Source organism: Lithobates pipiens, unplaced genomic scaffold (genome assembly GCF_037356315.1).
Source record: "Lithobates pipiens isolate NorthernLeopardFrog02 unplaced genomic scaffold, aLitPip1_a1.2 Scaffold_27, whole genome shotgun sequence".
Classification (NCBI taxonomy): Eukaryota; Metazoa; Chordata; class Amphibia; order Anura; family Ranidae; genus Lithobates; species Lithobates pipiens.
In genome coordinates this window covers 14,554,883-14,578,225 of record NW_027507788.1, presented here as the reverse complement: position 1 = coordinate 14,578,225, position 23,343 = coordinate 14,554,883, and the positions used below count along the sequence as shown (strand labels likewise).

Here is a 23,343-nt window from a genome sequence, read left to right as displayed (position 1 = left end):
TGATCACTTTTATCAAAGTAAAGTCTGTGGGCTTCACTTGATAAGAAGTCATATACAACAATGCTGGATGAAGAAAGTCCCGTTCAAGGCTTTCTAGAAGAACAACGCGGGAAAATGGTTAACTGCGTCCAAAATGTCCTAAAAGATGGAAGTCATCCAAGAGAAGACTACAAAGAGTTACTACAACTCTCTCTTCTGTACCTAGGAGGTTGGTCTAAAAACGACTTAAGTTTCAGGATCCCAGGGGCACTGCATCAAGCAAGGTGGATGGCAAAGGCAATATATGCACTTAAAATTGTCCTCTTTACTAAACAGTTGAATATTCCTCAACGGCAATTGGAAGGAATGAAACGGATTGCACATTTTGTTAACCTCATATATGTTCACTTTTGGCATGAGGCAATTCTAAGTTGATGGGCTCCAAAGAATGATTTGGATATGTTACAGCTTTTGAGCACTTGCCCAGATGCAGACGTCAAAAGATGTGCTCTCACAGTTGCTAAGAGACACCTATGGTATCTGTCAGAAACAAACGTAGGATTGGCTTTTGTGGACAAATGTATTACTCAGGCTGTTAAGGAAAATATGACCTAAAAATGCAGAAACCAAACCTGCAAAGAAAAAGGAAGTGAAACGATTAGAGGGTAAAAACCTGGTTTTTGAAGGGAAAAGACCTGAGCCATTTCGTTACTAATAAAACAAAGACGTTCTTTGAATTGTTTGGGATTCACGACGTGACAGAATACAAGGGATTGCATCGTTCAAAGTTGATTAATATAACACACGTTTTGCCTATCATATTACCTATTAATCTTAGTGTATAGTTTTAAAAGTATTTTAAGTTTGTGATTTCTAGTTTTCCAAATAAAATTTAAATTTAAAAATTGCCTACTTTTACAAAACAGATCAAAGTGTGCAACCTCTAAATATTATCCAATCTTCTTGATATTTAGCATATATATCTTTTACATCACTCAGACTCGGGACGTAAGCAAAGTCTGCAAAAATTTTAGAGTTTATTTTTTCCCATTTAGAAAATGAAACACCCTAATAAATATATATATATATTTATAATTTTTTTTGCTTTAAACCACCTGCCCACCTAATAATCAAGAAATAAAAATGAGAAAATTGCAGATTAATTTATGATTTACTATTGTAGCTAATGGGTTGCCTTTAATTGCTCATAAAGATGTTCAGATGATTCCTGTGGTCTGTAACATTTTTATTGGTTACATAGGTCTCCGTAGTTGATGAGTACTGTGCTTCTCTTTGCTTCAAGCAGGTAATGTAAGCACAGGGGATGAAGGGGGAGGCTACATATAGATACTAAAGACTGTGTAGACATGTGAACAATGGTCAGTCCTTAGAAGGACTAGAATGCTCTTATCTCAGCTTACATGCTGCCTGATCATTTTATGTTCGGCTCCCCTAGAGTTCATAACAGCAACTGCAGTATGCAAAAAGCCAAAATAATTCACTGTCTCTGCCAAGACTCCTTTAACATCTCTGGTACTATAATAATACTGAATGTGGCCTACAACCATTCGTTAAAATTGTATATTCTACCACTTTAATGCCCTTTACTGCTTTAAGGATTTTGTCTTGAAGAGGTCAACCACGGCATTTCATGAAGGTGGCACCATCTTTGTATTGCTGGCAAATAATTCCATACATTTGTGGCAATCCACTACAGTGTTCCTGCTGTTCACTCACAACCGTCCAGTTTTGTTTTACTAATGTCCCCGTTGGCCACGGCCGGGAGGACCTCATCCTCTGGGCCTTCCTGTATGTCGTTGTCAGTGGTCTGGTTGCCCTTGCTGTTGATGGAGGTAAGCTGTAGGGCCTCGCCTTTCTCGTTGAGTTCTGCCAGATCTTTGGCACTGCAGGTAGGGGTGGGTGTTTCGTCGGTGTTGTGGAAGGTGTCGTAGTCCACTTCATAGAAACCTTCTTCTAGAGTAAGGACGGGCATGAACCGATGGCCCCATAGGACCTCACTTTCCACGTAGGAGCTGCGGGCTTGGCATGTCATCCCTAAAGAACAAACAGAGCATAAAGAGAACCTGTGAATTTTACTTTGTCAGATTTGTAATATGTATAGATTAGCACTTAAGATGTGCCAGGCTGTTTGCTTACAGTTTATCATTGATTGCTAGAGAGAAAAAAAAAAAAGAGGATAAATCATATTTAATATCAGTAAGTCTATTGTTTTTACTGCTCCCCCTTTCGTTTTAGAGGCAGTAATTGGAGGTTTAAACATGTTGCGGCAGGAATTACTGTTGCTTTAAGAAGGCGCTACGTTAAGTGCCGGTCTACACTGGGGAGACCTGTCAGGCGACTATAGCCACCTGACAAGTCGCGCTCCATGCAGTGAAATTAAACCGTTTTAATGGGAGCGACTCAAGTCGCTCTGACTTAGAAAGAGGTTCCTGTACTACTTAGAGGCGACTTCGGAGCGGCTTGCGTTGACTTCTATTAAATAAGTCGTTTGCAAGCCGCGCTGAGGTCGCGCTGTGCGGGGCGGCTTCAGAGTTAGATGACTTTGAAGCTGCCCCAAATGTGAACCCGTGTTCTGGCAGATAGTGTCCTGCCATCATATAGTGTCCGCCCCGTAGTGCGCATGCATGAACGGCGCCTGCGCCGTGAGTGGAGGTGGTAGCCCCACCATCCAAGCGGACATAGGATTGGGAAAATTCGAGGGCCCCTCGCGGGCTCGCTTCGCTCGCCACGCTTCGCTCGCCACGCTTCGGGCTCGGCCTCGCTGCGCTCGGCTCTTATATATTCCTACTCTATGTCCACTTGGATGGTGGGGATAGAACCTGGACTCACGGTGCCGTTCATCCTCGGCTATTTTCGGAATCTGTGCGTGCTGTGTACTGCGCATGCGCAGTACACAGCGGACACTATCCGATGGGGGACCATCTATGATAGGACACCAGCACTAAATGGGGCCACTCTGCAAGTGTCTGCATCACAGATGCGGCGTGCTAGTGCGGGCTTTACAGGGTTAAATAAGGCAACAATACGATACAACGCCACCACACCGCCTTTCAAATGCACTCTGAAGATCAATCCCACTAATGCGAATGATCCTTAACCACTTGCCTACCGGGCACTTACACCCCCTTCCTGCCCTTTTTCAGCTTTCAGCACTGTCGCACTTTGAATGACAATTGCACGGTCACGCTACGCTGTACCCAAACACATTTTTTATAATTTTCTTCACACAAATAGAGCTTTCTTTTGGTGGTATTTAAAGCGGGAGTCCGCCGGGACTCCGCGTTTTTTTTTTTTTTTTTTTAAAAGCCAGCAGCTACAAATACTGCAGCTGCTGACTTTTAAAATAGTGACACTTACCTGTCCAGCGCGCCCGCAATGTCGGCACCCGAAGCCGATCTCTCGATCGTCTCTCGGGTGCTGCCGCCGCCATCTTGGGTATGGGAATCAGGAAATGGAGCCTTTCGGCTTCATTTCCCGGTTCCCTACTGCGCATGCGCGAGACGCGCTGCGCAATAAGGACGGTCCCCGCTGCCTCTGGGATCTGTGTGTTTCCCAGCAGGCAGCGGGGCACTTGCAGAAAGGGGCGGGCACTTGCGGAAAGGGGCGTAATCTACGCCCCTTTCCGCAGAGAGCTATCCCGGAAGTGGGTGCAGATACCCGTACTGTACAGGTATCTGCACCCCCTCCCCCCTGAAAGGTGCCAATTGTGGCGCCGGAGGGGCGGAGGGTTCCGATGAGCGGAAGGTCCACTTTAGGGTGGACCTCCGCTTTAATCACTGCTGTTTTTTTTTTATTTTTTTTACAAAAAAAAAGGCCAAACATTTTGAAAACAAAATGTTTTTTACTTTTTTTTTTCTGTCAGTAAATTTTGTAACTAAGTAATTTTCCGCCTTCACTGATGTGCGCTGATGAGGTGGCACTGGTGGGCACTGATGAGGCGGCACTAATATGCCACACTGATAGGTGGCACTGATGGGCTTTGTTGGGTGGCACTGATGGGCACTAATAGGCGGCACTGGTGGGCACGGATAGGTGGCACTGATAGGTGATACAGACGGGCACTGATAGGCGGCACTGGTGGGCACGGATAGGCGGTACAGATGGACACTGATGGGCATTGATCGACAGCAGTGATGGGCATATACAAATACATTTTTTTTTTAAAGTGAACTTATCCTTTAACCACCTGGATACCAGGCACTTTCACCTCCATCCTGCCCAATTTTTAGCTTTCAGCACTGTCTCACTTTAAATGATAAAAACTCAGTCATGCAACACTGTACCCATATAATATTTTTATCAATCTTTTTCACACACATAGAGCTTCCTTGTTTAATCACCACTGGGTTTTTACATTTTTGCGCTACAAATTAAAAAAAGATCAAAACATTTGGAAAAAGTTTTTCTTAGTTTCTGCTAAACAATTTTACAAATAAGTAATTTTTCTTCATACATTTTGACCAAAATGTATTCTGCTCCATTTCTTTGGTGAAAAAAAAACAAAATCAGTGTATAATATTTGGTCTGTGTGAAAGTTAGGCTTAACAAATCTCTTATTGAATTTCCTTTAGATTTACCTTCAGTTATGTAGTGCAAGGGCCTGCCTGATTGTATACAAATTGAAAGTGTTTGGGTTTGACCTCATATTATATGATTTGGGTAAATCTAAAGGAAAATTGTACAAGAAAACTGAGTAATGTATGGCTAGCCTTAGGCCCCTTTCACACTTGTGTGACCTGAAAGTTGTGCGATTCTGCCACGGTTTTGATGCGACTGTAATCTTGAGGTCTATGGACCTCAAATCACATAAAAGTCGGACCAAAGTAGTGCAGGGACTACTTTGAAGTCGCTGCGACTTGAAGTCACACCGATGTGAATGGTACTCATTGGAAATCATGGGGTATGACTTGTCATGTGACGTTGCAGGATAAGTCGCACAAGTGTAAAAGGTTCTACAAGTTATGGTGCCAATCATTGAAAATTGATCACACCTGATGTACTGATGGCCAGGACTCATTTCCTGAAGCCCTAACATGCCAACACAATACAAATATCCCCCAAATGACCCCTTTTTGAAAGTACACCATCCAAGGTATTTAGTAAGAGGCATGGTGAGTTTTTTGAAGTTGTAATTCGTTCCCACAATTCTTCGGAAAAAATGTCATATTAACCACTTCAATACCGGGCACTTAAAGACCTTCCTGCCCAGACCAATTTTGAGCTTTCAGCGCTGTCGCACTTTGAATGACAATTGCGCGGTCATGCTACACTGTACCCAAATGAAATTTTTATCATTTTTTTCCCACAAATAGAGCTTTCTTTTGGTGGTATTTGATCACCTCTACGGTTTTTATTTTTTTTGCTAAACAAATAAAAAAATACCGAAAATGTTAAAAAAATGTTTTTTTTTTTGTTTCAGTTTCAAAACTTTGCAAATAAGTACGTTTTCTCCTTCACTGATGGGGTTACACTGATGGGCAATGATAAGGCGGCACTGATGGGCACCGATGAGGTGGCACCAATGAAGTGGCACTGATGAGGTGGCATTGATGGACACCAATATGTGGCACTGATAGGCGGCACTGATGGGTGGCACTGATGGGCGACACGGATGGGCACTGATAGGTGGCACAAATTGGCACGGATTGGCATGGATGGGCATGGATAGGTGGCACAGGTGGGCATGGGTTAGGCGGCACAGGTGGGCATGGGTAGGCGGCACAGGTGGGCATGGGTAGGCACTGATAGGCAGCACAGATGGGAACTGATAGGCGGCATTGTATTATAATATATTGTACTAATGGATGCCAATCAGTGCCAATCAATAATGCATGCCAATCAGTGATGCCCATTGTGGGCACTGATTGGCATCCATTATGGGCACTGATTGGCATCCATTGTGGCACTGACTGGAATCCCTGGTGGTCTGGTGGCGTCCCTGGTGGTCCAGTGTGGGCATCCTCAGGGGGGCTGTGCTGATAATCGATCAGCACAGACCCCCCCCTGTCAGAGGAGCAGCCGATCGGCTCTCCTCTACTCGCGTCTGACAGACGCGAGTGAGGAAAAGCCAATCACCGGCTTTTCCTATTTACACTGTGATCAGCCGTGATTGGACACGGCTGATCACATGGTAAACAGTCTCCGTCGGAGACTCTTTACCGAGATCGTAGTTGCCGGGTGTCAGACTGACACCCCGCAACAACGATCGCCGCGATGCGCGCCCTCGGGGGCGCGCAGCGGCTCATAATCCTGATCACGTCATATGACATCCGGTCAGGATTATGCAACCACTTTGCCGCCGTCTATTTGCTATAGGGCGGGCGGCAAGTGGTTAACATGTTATTTCTCACACACTGTATAGGAATATTTGCAACTACACCCCAAAACACATTCTGCTACATACTGAGTATGGTGATACCACATGTGTGAGACGTTTTCACAGCCTGGCCACATAGAGAGGCCCAACATGCAGGGCATGCTTATCCACTTTAAGACCTGACCTTCTTCCGATACTTTTTTGTTTACAAGTAAGAATCTGTATTTTTGCTACATAGAACCCTGAAACATTATATATTTTTGTAGCAGAAGCCCTAGAGAATAAAGTGGTGGGTTTTGCAAATTATTATGTCACCCGGCAGTTTTACACACTAATGCAGCGTACACACGATCGAATTGTCCGGCGTACTTAGTCCGCCGAAACGCATTTCACCGGACAATTCGATCGTGTGTGGGCTTCAGCGCACTTTCTCAGCGTAAAGTCCGGCGGACTTAGAAAGTATTTTTGCAGTCCAATCTTGGGTTTCAGCGGACAATACGTTCATCAGTATGCTAGTCCGGTGGACTAAGAATGGCGCATGCTCAGAAGCAAATTACGAAAAGGAAGCTATTGGCTACTGGCTATTGAACTTCCTTTTTCTAGTCCCGTCGTACGTGCTGTACGTCATCGTGCTAGCAAACGCCGGACTTTCTGTGTGTCCGTGTGTGTAGAAAGTCCGCCGGACTATCCGCCGGATTGTTTGCCGGACTAAGTACGCCGGACAATTCGATCGTGTGTACGCGGTATTACACATAAATACATTTTAACCTCTTAATGAACGCTCCATGCAGATATACTGTGTCAGGGAGCGGCCCTCCTGCGTGAAGTCGCATATCTGTACCGTGATTTCGTGCACAGGATCTGGGGAGCATGGACCCGCTGTGATTGGACACAGCAGGAGCCAGTCAGCGGGACCGGCGGATGCGATGTCCCCAGGACCCTCCGATCGTTCACAGGAGAGGAAGAACTGGGGTCTGTCTATGTAAGCAGACCACCGTTAAAGCGGGAGTCCGCCAGGAATCCGCGTTTTTTTATTTATTTTTTTAAAAGCCAGCAGCTACAAATACTGCAGCTGCTGACTTTTAAAATAGTGACACTTACCCGCCCAGCGCGCCCGCGATGTTGGCACCCGAAGCCGATCTCTAGATCGTCTGTAAGGTGCTGCCGCCGCCATCTTGGGTATGGGAATCAGGAAATGGAGGCTTTCGGCTTCATTTCCCGGTTCCCTACTGCGCATGCGCGAGTCGCGCTGCGCAATAAGGATGGTCCCCGCTGCCTCTGGGATCTGTGTGTTTCCCAGCAGGCAGCGGGGCACTTGCGGAAAGGGGCGGGCACTTGCGGAAAGGGGCGTAATCTAAGCCCCTTTCCGCAGAGAGCTATCCCGGAAGTGGGTGCAGAATACCTGTACTGTACAGGTATCTGCACCCCCCTCCCCCCTGAAAGGTGCCAATTGTGGCGTCGGAGGGGGGGAGGGTTCCGATGAGCGGAGGTCCACTTTAGGGTGGACCTCCGCTTTAAGTGAGAGAGGAAGATCGAGATCTTGTGTTTCTGCAGAAACATGGATCACTGTTTTCCTCCAGTTAAGCCTTGCCCCCACCCCCACAGTTAGAATGCACGCCCTTGGAGCACACTTAGGCCAGTTTCGAAATAATTTTCTTTTGAAAATCAGAGAATTTGTGCATTTTGTGATCTGATGGGGTTACCATTGATTTCTAAATTCGGCCAACCAAGCCTTCAATTGCACCTCGTGCTGCTACAGAAAATAATTTTCGTGGCTGGGAATCTACTTTTCTTGCGCATGCACATTTCTTTTTCAATTAAATTTCTCGCACGAATCTCCCATCATTGATTAGAAAATTGTTTGTTTTTCATAAAACTTCCAACATGTCCGATTACTCAAATTTGATTTGTTGTTTGAAAATCGGCTGTTGCTGCAGTCCATTAATGGTGCGAAATACGAGCGAAATACGAGCGAAAATTCTTAGATAAGATTTTCGAAAGAAAATTCTTTTGAAATTCGACACATGTATGGCCTGCCTTAACCCTTTGATCACCCCTGATGCTAACCCCTTCCCTGCCAGTGTCATTAGTACAGCGACAGTACATTTTTTTTTTAGCATTGATCACTATAATAATGTCACTGATCCTCAAAAAAATTTCAAAAGTGTCAGTCAGGTGTCCAATTTGTCCGCTGCAATGTCACAGTCCCACTAAAAATCGCTGATCACCATTACTAGTAAAAAAAAATGTAATAAATAATAATTCCAAAAAAAATCCTAAAGTTTGTAGACACTATAACTTTTGCGCAAACCAGAATATACAATATACACTTATTGGGATTTTATAACCAAAAATATGTAGCAGAATACATATTGGCCTAAATTGATGAATAAATTCGATTTTTTTTTTTACATTTATAGCATAAAATAAAAAATATATATATTTTTTAATAGCGCAAAAAATAAAAAACGGTGATCAAATACCCAAAAGAAAGCTCTATTTGTGGGGGAAAAAAAGTACATCAAATTTATTTGGGTACAGCGTTGCACGAATCGTGCAATTGTCAGTTGAAGTAACGCAGTGCCATATCGCAAAAAATGGCCTGGTCATAAAGGGGGGGGGGGGGGTAAACCTTCCGGGGCTTAAGTGGTTAATGAATGTACAGAAAGACAATATAATACCCATATTTTTGGTAAAATATAAAATATGGTGTTTCGCTGGGTAAATAGATATCAAACATGCCACGCTTTTAAATTGCGCACGCTTGTGAAATGGTGCCATACTTTGGTATTTAAAAATCTCCATAGGCAACGCTTTATAAGCCTTTATTGGTTGCCTTTTTAGAGTTACACAGGAGGTCTGGTGCTAGAATTATTGCTCTCCCTCTGTCGTTTGTTTCGGCCATACCTCACATGTGTGGTCGCAGATTACGTGGGCGTTATTGGTGGGACACTGGCAGATGTTTTTGTGCACTTGTACACTATAACAGATGTAGATCGTCCAGCGGCGGACACTGCAATGGAACACTATTGCAGATGTTTTTGTGCACTGGTACAGATGTTGATGGGACACTGGGACAGTTGTTTTGTGCACTGGTACAGATGTTAATGGGACACAGTGACAGATGTTTTGTGCACTGGTACAGATGTTAATGGGAAACTGACAGATGTATTGTTCCCTGGGGCACTGTGACAGATGTTTTGTGCACTGGTACAGATGTTGATGGGACACTTTGACAGATGTTTTGTGCACTGGTACAGATGTTGATGGGACACTGTGACAGATGTTTTTGTGCACTGCTACAGATGTTGATGGGACACTGGGACACAGTGGCAGATGTTTTGTGCACTGGTACAGATGTTAATGGGACACTGACAGATGTATTGTTCCCTGGGGCACTGTGACAGTTGTTTTGTGCACTGGTACAGATGTTGATGGGACACTGGGACAGTTGTTTTGTGCACTGGTACAGATGTTGATGGGACACTTTGACAGATGTTTTGTGCACTGGTACAGATGTTGATGGGACACTTTGACAGATGTTTTGTGCACTGGTACAGATGTTGATGGGACACTGTGACAGATGTTTTTGTGCACTGCTACAGATGTTGATGGGACACTGGGACAGATGTTTTGTGCACTGGTACAGATGTTGATGGGACACTGTGACAGATGTTTTGTGCACTGGTACAGATGTTGATGGGACACTGGGACAGTTGTTTTGTGCACTGGTACAGATGTTAATGGGACACAGTGACAGATGTTTTGTGCACTGGTACAGATGTTGATGGGACACTTTGACAGATGTTTTGTGCACTGGTACAGATGTTGATGGGACACTTTGACAGATGTTTTGTGCACTGGTACAGATGTTGATGGGACACTGTGACAGATGTTTTTGTGCACTGCTACAGATGTTGATGGGACACTGGGACAGATGTTTTGTGCACTGGTACAGATGTTGATGGGACACTGTGACAGATGTTTTGTGCACTGGTACAGATGTTGATGGGACACTGTGACAGATGTTTTGTGCACTGGTACAGATGTTGATGGGACACTGGGACAGTTGTTTTGTGCACTGGTACAGATGTTAATGGGACACAGTGACAGATGTTTTTGTGCACTGGTACAGATGTTGATGGGACACTTTGACAGATGTTTTGTGCACTGGTACAGATGTTGATGGGACACTGTGACAGATGTTTTTGTGCACTGCTACAGATGTTGATGGGACACTGTGACAGATGTTTTGTGCACTGGTACAGATGTTGATGGGACACTGTGACAGATGTTTTGTGCACTGGTACAGATGTTGATGGGACACTGGGACAGTTGTTTTGTGCACTGGTACAGATGTTAATGGGACACAGTGACAGATGTTTTTGTGCACTGCTACAGATGTTGATGGGACACTGGGACACAGTGGCAGATGTTTTGTGCACTGGTACAGATGTTAATGGAACACTGACAGATGTATTGTTCCCTGGGGCACTGTGACAGTTGTTTTGTGCACTGGTACAGATGTTGATGGGACACTGGGACAGATGTTTTTGTGCACTGGTACAGATGTTGATGGGACACTGGGACAGTTGTTTTGTGCACTGGTACAGATGTTGATGGGACACTGGGACAGTTGTTTTGTGCACTGGTACAGATGTTGATGGGACACTGGGACAGATGTTTTGTGCACTGGTACAGATGTTGATGGGACACTGGGACAGTTGTTTTGTGCACTGGTACAGATGTTGATGGGACACTGGGACAGTTGTTTTGTGCACTGGTACAGATGTTAATGGGACACAGTGACAGATGTTTTGTGCACTGGTACAGATGTTAATGGGAAACTGACAGATGTATTGTTCCCTGGGGCACTGTGACAGTTGTTTTGTGCACTGGTACAGATGTTGATGGGACACTTTGACAGATGTTTTGTGCACTGGTACAGATGTTGATGGGACACTTTGACAGATGTTTTGTGCACTGGTACAGATGTTGATGGGACACTGTGACAGATGTTTTTGTGCACTGCTACAGATGTTGATGGGACACTGGGACACAGTGGCAGATGTTTTGTGCACTGGTACAGATGTTAATGGGACACTGACAGATGTATTGTTCCCTGGGGCACTGTGACAGTTGTTTTGTGCACTGGTACAGATGTTGATGGGACACTGGGACAGTTGTTTTGTGCACTGGTACAGATGTTGATGGGACACTTTGACAGATGTTTTGTGCACTGGTACAGATGTTGATGGGACACTTTGACAGATGTTTTGTGCACTGGTACAGATGTTGATGGGACACTGTGACAGATGTTTTTGTGCACTGCTACAGATGTTGATGGGACACTGGGACAGATGTTTTGTGCACTGGTACAGATGTTGATGGGACACTGTGACAGATGTTTTGTGCACTGGTACAGATGTTGATGGGACACTGGGACAGTTGTTTTGTGCACTGGTACAGATGTTAATGGGACACAGTGACAGATGTTTTGTGCACTGGTACAGATGTTGATGGGACACTTTGACAGATGTTTTGTGCACTGGTACAGATGTTGATGGGACACTTTGACAGATGTTTTGTGCACTGGTACAGATGTTGATGGGACACTGTGACAGATGTTTTTGTGCACTGCTACAGATGTTGATGGGACACTGGGACAGATGTTTTGTGCACTGGTACAGATGTTGATGGGACACTGTGACAGATGTTTTGTGCACTGGTACAGATGTTGATGGGACACTGTGACAGATGTTTTGTGCACTGGTACAGATGTTGATGGGACACTGGGACAGTTGTTTTGTGCACTGGTACAGATGTTAATGGGACACAGTGACAGATGTTTTTGTGCACTGGTACAGATGTTGATGGGACACTTTGACAGATGTTTTGTGCACTGGTACAGATGTTGATGGGACACTGTGACAGATGTTTTTGTGCACTGCTACAGATGTTGATGGGACACTGTGACAGATGTTTTGTGCACTGGTACAGATGTTGATGGGACACTGTGACAGATGTTTTGTGCACTGGTACAGATGTTGATGGGACACTGGGACAGTTGTTTTGTGCACTGGTACAGATGTTAATGGGACACAGTGACAGATGTTTTTGTGCACTGCTACAGATGTTGATGGGACACTGGGACACAGTGGCAGATGTTTTGTGCACTGGTACAGATGTTAATGGAACACTGACAGATGTATTGTTCCCTGGGGCACTGTGACAGTTGTTTTGTGCACTGGTACAGATGTTGATGGGACACTGGGACAGATGTTTTTGTGCACTGGTACAGATGTTGATGGGACACTGGGACAGTTGTTTTGTGCACTGGTACAGATGTTGATGGGACACTGGGACAGTTGTTTTGTGCACTGGTACAGATGTTGATGGGACACTGGGACAGATGTTTTGTGCACTGGTACAGATGTTGATGGGACACTGGGACAGTTGTTTTGTGCACTGGTACAGATGTTGATGGGACACTGGGACAGTTGTTTTGTGCACTGGTACAGATGTTAATGGGACACAGTGACAGATGTTTTGTGCACTGGTACAGATGTTAATGGGAAACTGACAGATGTATTGTTCCCTGGGGCACTGTGACAGTTGTTTTGTGCACTGGTACAGATGTTGATGGGACACTTTGACAGATGTTTTGTGCACTGGTACAGATGTTGATGGGACACTTTGACAGATGTTTTGTGCACTGGTACAGATGTTGATGGGACACTGTGACAGATGTTTTTGTGCACTGCTACAGATGTTGATGGGACACTGGGACACAGTGGCAGATGTTTTGTGCACTGGTACAGATGTTAATGGGACACTGACAGATGTATTGTTCCCTGGGGCACTGTGACAGTTGTTTTGTGCACTGGTACAGATGTTGATGGGACACTGGGACAGTTGTTTTGTGCACTGGTACAGATGTTGATGGGACACTTTGACAGATGTTTTGTGCACTGGTACAGATGTTGATGGGACACTTTGACAGATGTTTTGTGCACTGGTACAGATGTTGATGGGACACTGTGACAGATGTTTTTGTGTACTGCTACAGATGTTGATGGGACACTGGGACAGATGTTTTGTGCACTGGTACAGATGTTGATGGGACACTGTGACAGATGTTTTGTGCACTGGTACAGATGTTGATGGGACACTGGGACAGTTGTTTTGTGCACTGGTACAGATGTTAATGGGACACAGTGACAGATGTTTTGTGCACTGGTACAGATGTTGATGGGACACTTTGACAGATGTTTTGTGCACTGGTACAGATGTTGATGGGACACTTTGACAGATGTTTTGTGCACTGGTACAGATGTTGATGGGACACTGTGACAGATGTTTTGTGCACTGCTACAGATGTTGATGGGACACTGTGACAGATGTTTTGTGCACTGGTACAGATGTTGATGGGACACTGTGACAGATGTTTTGTGCACTGGTACAGATGTTGATGGGACACTGGGACAGTTGTTTTGTGCACTGGTACAGATGTTAATGGGACACAGTGACAGATGTTTTTGTGCACTGCTACAGATGTTGATGGGACACTGGGACACAGTGGCAGATGTTTTGTGCACTGGTACAGATGTTAATGGAACACTGACAGATGTATTGTTCCCTGGGGCACTGTGACAGTTGTTTTGTGCACTGGTACAGATGTTGATGGGACACTGGGACAGATGTTTTTGTGCACTGGTACAGATGTTGATGGGACACTGGGACAGTTGTTTTGTGCACTGGTACAGATGTTGATGGGACACTGGGACAGTTGTTTTGTGCACTGGTACAGATGTTGATGGGACACTGGGACAGATGTTTTGTACACTGGTACAGATGTTGATGGGACACTGGGACAGTTGTTTTGTGCACTGGTACAGATGTTGATGGGACACTGGGACAGTTGTTTTGTGCACTGGTACAGATGTTGATGGGACACTGGGACAGTTATTTTGTGCACTGGTACAAATGTTCATGGAACAGGAACAGTGGTGCTGGGTGTGTGGGGATGGCTGCAGTCTGTGTGATCTGTGACAGCTGTCTGTGTAAAATCATCAGTTACACACAGAGCTGTAAGCACGGGCTGCAGCATCCCCTGATTAAACCCCCCCTCCCCCCCTGCCCCGAACTTACACCAGTGGGGATTGCCGACACAGATATGTGTCTCTGTTTACATGGTGTGAAGACTGTGATTGAATACAGCCATCACGTTAGCGCCCATGTCCCAATCTGTGATGGGCTGTGTCCGAAGATCACAGCCATCACAGGATCGCGACCGACGCTGCACGGCCTTCCATGGCCACTTGTTCTGAGTGATGTAGGGGTATGTCCTGCCAGAATAAGGAAGCTCCCACCCAGTCGTTTATGTACATTGCCTGACTGGGAAGCGGTTAAAGTGATTTTAAACTTAAAAAAAAAAAAAAAAAAAACTTGCTCTAGCCCATCCCCCCCCAAGTCCCTTAACACTTATCGCTCATGTTCCATGACTGTCCCCAGCTACAGCTAAGCCCCGGACCATTTGGCTAGCCAAAGACCAGAGCTTTTTTTGCGATTCGGCACTGCGTCGTTTTAACTGACAATTGCGCGGTCGTGCGACGTGGCTCCCAAACAAATTTGACGTCCCCTTTTCCCCACAAATGGAGCTTTCTTTTGGTGGTATTTGATCACCTCTGCGGTTTTTATTTTTTGCGCTATAAACAAAAAAAAGAGTGTAAATTTTGAAAAAAAAGCATTATTTTTTACTTTTTTCTGTAATAAATAACCCCAAAAAATATATTAAAAAAAAACATTTTTTACAAGGAGTGGTGATCAGTGTCAGTGTCACTAGAAAGAATTGGGAAATTCTTGTTTACATTAGAATTTCCCCGTTCTTCCTCTCCGTGAGACGATCGCGGGTATTCCCGCGATCACACACACACACGAAGCTCACAGCGGGCGCCCACAATGCCGTGTCTTAAAGGGCAACGTACAATACATTAATATGCCTGTACGTGCCCCTCTGCTGACATGTATCGGCGTGAGCCGGTCGGCAAGGGGTTAAAGTCGTATTAAAAGTTTTTTGTTTTTTTTCTAAATAACAAACATGTTATACTTAGCTGCTCTGTGCAATGATTTTACACAGAGTAGCCCCAATCCTCCTCTTCTTGTGTCCCCTGCCGACGCTCCAGGCCCCTCCATCTTACCCCCATAGCAAGCCACTCATGAGCTACTGCTCCGTGTGTCCATGCACATTTGGAGCATGACACGGCCCTGCCCCTGTTCTCAGCCAATGAGGAGGGAGAGACCCATGAGAGCCGAGGCTCTTGTGTACAGAGCTGGATCGAGATCTGGCTCAGGTTTTGGGGGTATGTTTTGAGAATGCATGAAGTTAAAAATAACCTTGAGCCTTTAGAACCACTTTAAGGTAATAAAAAAAAAAAAGTTTAAAGTGGGGTACCCCTTAAAAAAAAAAAATTAAAAGTCAGCAGCTACAAATACTAAACAAAAGGAGTGAAACTTGCGCTTGGTAAAGAAATAGTTGATATGGGAAAAATCAATTAAGAAAATAGCAGCTGAGCACAAAAAAACAGATACTAGGTCCAACTAACAGAAATGTGAAAAACAGTGCAGCGCTTAATGTATAACACGTGACTGAATGTAATGAAACAATAAATCAGAAAAACAACTTTCAAAGATGATGTTTCCAAAAAGTAAAACATCAATGACAAACAATACACATGTGCATATTGTGCAATAAACAAAAATGGGTTATTAAACCAAAAAAAGGGGTAAAGAAAACACTTATAGAAGGACAAAAAATATAATTATTTAAACTACAGTTTAGTGCTGTGAAGCACAAACTTGTGATTAAGTGAAAAAAACAAACAACGAAATTGAAAAACAAATCAAAACAAATCCCATGCTTTGGATAAATGAAGTGATTTACAACACCCCAAAAATGTGAAAATATAAGTTCATTAGATGGAACGTGAATGGAACTTTATAGTTGAACGTGAATGAAACTTTAAAACTGGTCCCAGGTGTCACTGGTATAGGTGCTTGACCACGTAAATTCTTTCACTCTACAGTTTAAGTAAGTACTAAAGGCTTACCAGAACCACCTTTAGTGTGCGCAAATACGAACTCCCCAAGTGTTGGGATCGGACCAGATCGTTCCTCCGACGCTCCTCGTGTGAATGGATGGCTCGAATCACCTTTCCGGATAGGAAGGTAAAGAATGACCCACACCTTCGGGTGTTCCTTGAACGTCGTCCGTTCCGGTCCGTTCGAAAATTGTTGGCGTGTCACCAAATGGATGAAAAAGGAAAAAAACGCCCAATCGCGTGATAAAGTCTAAAACATGTGTACTTTATTTTCCAACCAAATAGGCGTTGAAAGATACAAATGACTCAATAGAGTCGTCTAAAATTGAACGAAAAAATTTGCTAGCAAAAATATAAAATAAAGCGAATAAAATTAGCACGAGGTGTAGACGTATCTACCCGACGATCGTTTCGTCACAGATTGACGTCATCAGGGGTACGCCCACACCCTCGTGCTTAAGGTTTAAATAGCCTATGGGTGAGGTAGGGAGCCCTGCCATAGGTGCAGACCAAAACGTCCGTGCTTAATGGGATTAACCCACAAATGACCAGTCCCTTCGGAATGGTTACCACACATGGAAAAGAGGAAAAAGGGAAAAACGGTCAACGACCAGTTAATTCAAATAAAGTTTGAGTACCATCATAACTGAATGGTGGGACTCAAATATACGATAGACTAGTGAAAGTGACCACTGAAAAAAGCAAACAATGAGTTCTGTGATAAATCACCTTTGTTTGACAGATGGCCAAATACAATAATGGTGGCTGTCTCACTGTGTGTATGTCCCAAAAAAGGGTAACTTGGTTCAAAAGATATACGAAATGTATATGTATGCAATACATGCGTATAAATTACCATAAAAAAGAGAGAGGAGAATAACCATAATATTGAGGCGGGGGCCTAAACAGCATTAGCTGCCCACCATCACCCTTAGTCCAGTTAAAGAAATACATGAATGAGACACAACCAACAGGTTTAGAAAAAACATTACAATCACTCTATTATCATAAATATAGTTTACATAAAAATCATATAAATTACCTAGCAAACATTGCTACAGAAATACAAATAATAGTAGTGAAAATGGTGTATGAGACCCAGACTGAATACAAAATCAGTACAAAAAAAAGGAAAAAGGGAATATTAAATCAACTGTTGTTAATAAAACAATTAATGTCCCACTCAACGTTGAGCCCCCCAGGGATATGTGTCCCTAATTTGTGGATCCAGTTAGTTTCTGCCCTGGAAATGGTGCGCTTAGCGTTACTGCCGCGCCAATGTGGGGTATATTTTTCTAAGGCCAGAAAGGTGGTGCCTCTTGGGTCCCGATTATGTTTAAGATCGTAATGTTTACTAACGTTGTGTTTGTCAAATCCTTTACAAATGTTAGTGATATGTTCCCCCAGGCGTATATGTAACATGCGTACTGTGCGTCCCACATACTCCAAACCACATGGACATCTAAGTAAGTACACAACGCACTTAGTGGTGCATGTGATGAATGTTCGTATGGGGTATGTGAGTCCATTGCTCGACGAGGTGAACTCAGTAAATCTCCTACCTCGTAGAGCATTTAGCCTACAAGCTCTACATTTCCCACAGGGGTAGAAGCCCTTCAAATCACCAAAAAAAGTGGGTCTAGTTGGGGGGTCGGGGACATTTGGAGCAATCATATTTCGCAAGTTAGTTGCACCCCTAAAGATCACATTTGGTCTATCAGGAAGTTCAGGGCCCAAGATTCGGTCATTTTTAATGACCGACCAATGTTTCTGTAAAATTCTTTTCACAGCCCAATGCTGGCTGGAAAATGTTGTAAGTAAAGAAACTCCATAGTTGTCCATGTTATCAATCCTGGGTGGTCTCTCAGCTAACAATGTTTGACGTTCCCTACTGTTGACCTCCATTATGATGGAGTCAAGGGACTCACTGTTGTAACCTTTAGCTAGAAATCTCTCTTTTAAGATTAGTGCCTCCTTAAGAAAATCATCATTAAAAGTGCAATTGCGTTTTAAGCGAAGAAACTGGCCCTTGGGGACCGCTGAGAGCCATGACCTATGATGGCAGGAGTCAAGTGGAATATAGCTATTCCTGTCAGTTTTCTTGAAAAACGTTGTGGTAGTTATATTATTATCCCGGATGGAAATATTCAAATCCAAAAATTGGATATTAATGGGGCTTGAGACATAGCTGAGAACTATCCCACGGTTGTTGTTGTTTAAATGGGACAGGAAGAGCTCTGCCGATGAACTGTCACCATCCCAAATAAACAAGATGTCATCGATAAACCTTTTCCAGGTGACTAGTTCCGGAGGTTTGTCACTAAAGACTATATCCTCCTCCCACTTTGCCATGAAGAGATTGGCCATACTAGGAGCAAATTTTGCTCCCATGGCCACTCCCTTCACTTGCAAAAAATGGGTCCCATCGTGCCAAAAGTGATTGTGCGTCATGGCAAACAGAAGTAATTCAAGAATATAGTTGCGCTGAGTCACCGAAATACTACCATCCTGGGCCAGAAAGTGATGGACCGCTTCATAGCCCAGTTGATGGGAGATAGCGGTGTACAGTGAAGCTACATCCGCGGTAACTAGGAGATAGGTAGGTTTCCATTCAATCAATTGCAGAATATTGATAACATGTTTGGTATCCCTCAAGAAGGATGGCGTGCCCATCACCAGTGGTTGCAGATATTTGTCAATATATTTCCCTATAGGCGAGGTTACAGAGTCAATTCCACTGATGATGGGCCGCCCTGGTGGATTTTCTAAAGATTTATGTATCTTGGGTAGAGAGTACATAACCGGTAAACGCGGTGCCAAAGGTACCAGAAAGTCCCTTTCTTTTTTATTTAAAATACCCATATTGAACCCTTTCTCAACCAACTCTTTTAGTTCACCTTTGAATTGGGTGGTGGGATCTAAAAGTAATGGAGAGTAGGTCTCAGAGTCTGACAGAATCCTAGTCATCTCGTTGGAATATGCGGTTTTGTCAAGTATTACAATAGCACCGCCTTTGTCAGCCGACCGAACTACTATGTCTTTCCTGTAAAGCAATGAGTCTAACCCTGCCCTAAATTCCCGTGTGGGTTGAGGTTGGGTACTTTCTGGTACCTTTGGCGCCGCGTTTACCGGTTATGTACTCTCTACCCAAGATACATAAATCTTTAGAAAATCCACCAGGGCGGCCCATCATCAGTGGAATTGACTCTGTAACCTCGTGTATAGGGAAATACATTGACAAATATCTGCAACCACTGGTGATGGGCACGCCATCCTTCTTGAGGGATACCAAACATGTTATCAATATTCTGCAATTGATTGAATGGAAACCTACCTATCTCCTAGTTACCGCGGATGTAGCTTCACTGTACACCGCTATCTCCCATCAACTGGGCTATGAAGCGGTCCATCACTTTCTGGCCCAGGATGGTAGTATTTCGGTGACTCAGCGCAACTATATTCTTGAATTACTTCTGTTTGCCATGACGCACAATCACTTTTGGCACGATGGGACCCATTTTTTGCAAGTGAAGGGAGTGGCCATGGGAGCAAAATTTGCTCCTAGTATGGCCAATCTCTTCATGGCAAAGTGGGAGGAGGATATAGTCTTTAGTGACAAACCTCCGGAACTAGTCACCTGGAAAAGGTTTATCGATGACATCTTGTTTATTTGGGATGGTGACAGTTCATCGGCAGAGCTCTTCCTGTCCCATTTAAACAACAACAACCGTGGGATAGTTCTCAGCTATGTCTCAAGCCCCATTAATATCCAATTTTTGGATTTGAATATTTCCATCCGGGATAATAATATAACTACCACAACGTTTTTCAAGAAAACTGACAGGAATAGCTATATTCCACTTGACTCCTGCCATCATAGGTCATGGCTCTCAGCGGTCCCCAAGGGCCAGTTTCTTCGCTTAAAACGCAATTGCACTTTTAATGATGATTTTCTTAAGGAGGCACTAATCTTAAAAGAGAGATTTCTAGCTAAAGGTTACAACAGTGAGTCCCTTGACTCCATCATAATGGAGGTCAACAGTAGGGAACGTCAAACATTGTTAGCTGAGAGACCACCCAGGATTGATAACATGGACAACTATGGAGTTTCTTTACTTACAACATTTTCCAGCCAGCATTGGGCTGTGAAAAGAATTTTACAGAAACATTGGTCGGTCATTAAAAATGACCGAATCTTGGGCCCTGAACTTCCTGATAGACCAAATGTGATCTTTAGGGGTGCAACTAACTTGCGAAATATGATTGCTCCAAATGTCCCCGACCCCCCAACTAGACCCACTTTTTTTGGTGATTTGAAGGGCTTCTACCCCTGTGGGAAATGTAGAGCTTGTAGGCTAAATGCTCTACGAGGTAGGAGATTTACTGAGTTCACCTCGTCGAGCAATGGACTCACATACCCCATACGAACATTCATCACATGCACCACTAAGTGCGTTGTGTACTTACTTAGATGTCCATGTGGTTTGGAGTATGTGGGACGCACAGTACGCATGTTACATATACGCCTGGGGGAACATATCACTAACATTTGTAAAGGATTTGACAAACACAACGTTAGTAAACATTACGATCTTAAACATAATCGGGACCCAAGAGGCACCACCTTTCTGGCCTTAGAAAAATATACCCCACATTGGCGCGGCAGTAACGCTAAGCGCACCATTTCCAGGGCAGAAACTAACTGGATCCACAAATTAGGGACACATATCCCTGGGGGGCTCAACGTTGAGTGGGACATTAATTGTTTTATTAACAACAGTTGATTTAATATTCCCTTTTTCCTTTTTTTTGTACTGATTTTGTATTCAGTCTGGGTCTCATACACCATTTTCACTACTATTATTTGTATTTCTGTAGCAATGTTTGCTAGGTAATTTATATGATTTTTATGTAAACTATATTTATGATAATAGAGTGATTGTAATGTTTTTTCTAAACCTGTTGGTTGTGTCTCATTCATGTATTTCTTTAACTGGACTAAGGGTGATGGTGGGCAGCTAATGCTGTTTAGGCCCCCGCCTCAATATTATGGTTATTCTCCTCTCTCTTTTTTATGGTAATTTATACGCATGTATTGCATACATATACATTTCGTATATCTTTTGAACCAAGTTACCCTTTTTTGGGACATACACACAGTGAGACAGCCACCATTATTGTATTTGGCCATCTGTCAAACAAAGGTGATTTATCACAGAACTCATTGTTTGCTTTTTTCAGTGGTCACTTTCACTAGTCTATCGTATATTTGAGTCCCACCATTCAGTTATGATGGTACTCAAACTTTATTTGAATTAACTGGTCGTTGACCGTTTTTCCCTTTTTCCTCTTTTCCATGTGTGGTAACCATTCCGAAGGGACTGGTCATTTGTGGGTTAATCCCATTAAGCACGGACGTTTTGGTCTGCACCTATGGCAGGGCTCCCTACCTCACCCATAGGCTATTTAAACCTTAAGCACGAGGGTGTGGGCGTACCCCTGATGACGTCAATCTGTGACGAAACGATCGTCGGGTAGATACGTCTACACCTCGTGCTAATTTTATTCGCTTTATTTTATATTTTTTCGTTCAATTTTAGACGACTCTATTGAGTCATTTGTATCTTTCAACGCCTATTTGGTTGGAAAATAAAGTACACATGTTTTAGACTTTATCACGCGATTGGGCGTTTTTTTCCTTTTTCATCCATTTGGTGACACGCCAACAATTTTCGAACGGACCGGAACGGACGACGTTCAAGGAACACCCGAAGGTGTGGGTCATTCTTTACCTTCCTATCCGGAAAGGTGATTCGAGCCATCCATTCACACGAGGAGCGTCGGAGGTACGATCTGGTCCGATCCCAACACTTGGGGAGTTCGTATTTGCGCACACTAAAGGTGGTTCTGGTAAGCCTTTAGTACTTACTTAAACTGTAGAGTGAAAGAATTTACGTGGTCAAGCACCTATACCAGTGACACCTGGGACCAGTTTTAAAGTTTCATTCACGTTCAACTATAAAGTTCCATTCACGTTCCATCTAATGAACTTATATTTTCACATTTTTGGGGTGTTGTAAATCACTTCATTTATCCAAAGCATGGGATTTGTTTTGATTTGTTTTTCAATTTCGTTGTTTGTTTTTTTCACTTAATCACAAGTTTGTGCTTCACAGCACTAAACTGTAGTTTAAATAATTATATTTTTTGTCCTTCTATAAGTGTTTTCTTTACCCCTTTTTTTGGTTTAATAACCCATTTTTGTTTATTGCACAATATGCACATGTGTATTGTTTGTCATTGATGTTTTACTTTTTGGAAACATCATCTTTGAAAGTTGTTTTTCTGATTTATTGTTTCATTACATTCAGCTACAAATACTGCAGCTGCTGGCTTTTAATAATCGGACACTTACCTGCCCCAGGGTCCAGCGATGCGGGGGAACGAAGCCCCCCCCCCTCGCTCCCCGCTCTGCTCGCGGCGCCGTCATGCATACTGTGGGCACCCGGCTGTGGCTTCACAGCCGGGCACCCACTGCGCATGCGCAAGCGGCGCAGGGCGCCGTGATACGCCGTACAGTCACCTGGGACACGTGACAGGTCCCAGGTGAATGTGCGGCGCAAGGGGAAGTGATGTCACCAGCCCGGGCAATGAAGAAGGCAAACTACGAGGGACCCCCTAGCAACCGGTATTTAGAGGTGAGTAAAAATTTTTTTTTTTTGCCAATTATTTTTTTTATGAATTTTAAGCAGCTTTTCATTTTTTGGTGGCAACACCACTTTAAGTTTTAGAACCACTTTACTTTTTTACTTTTACATGTTTTTTTTTTGTTTTTTACCTGTTGTACAAACTTAAAGGACTTTTTGCACAAATCTGGATTTTTTTATTAGTCATTTATGGTAAGTTATTTATATTTTTGAGCAAATC

General features: G+C 43.6%; 1 protein-coding gene across 1 annotated transcript in view; it reads right to left on the bottom strand.

The window, feature by feature from the left end:
* Nucleotides 1-1,142: 1,142 nt before the first annotated feature.
* Nucleotides 1,143-23,343, bottom strand: part of LOC143933555 (G protein-activated inward rectifier potassium channel 4-like) — a 109,935-nt gene continuing 87,734 nt past the window's right edge. The window contains exon 3 of the mRNA XM_077456487.1: nt 1,143-2,034. Coding sequence (XP_077312613.1) covers nt 1,709-2,034 — 326 coding nt within the window. The 3' untranslated portion in view covers nt 1,143-1,708. The remainder of the gene's footprint in view (nt 2,035-23,343) is intronic.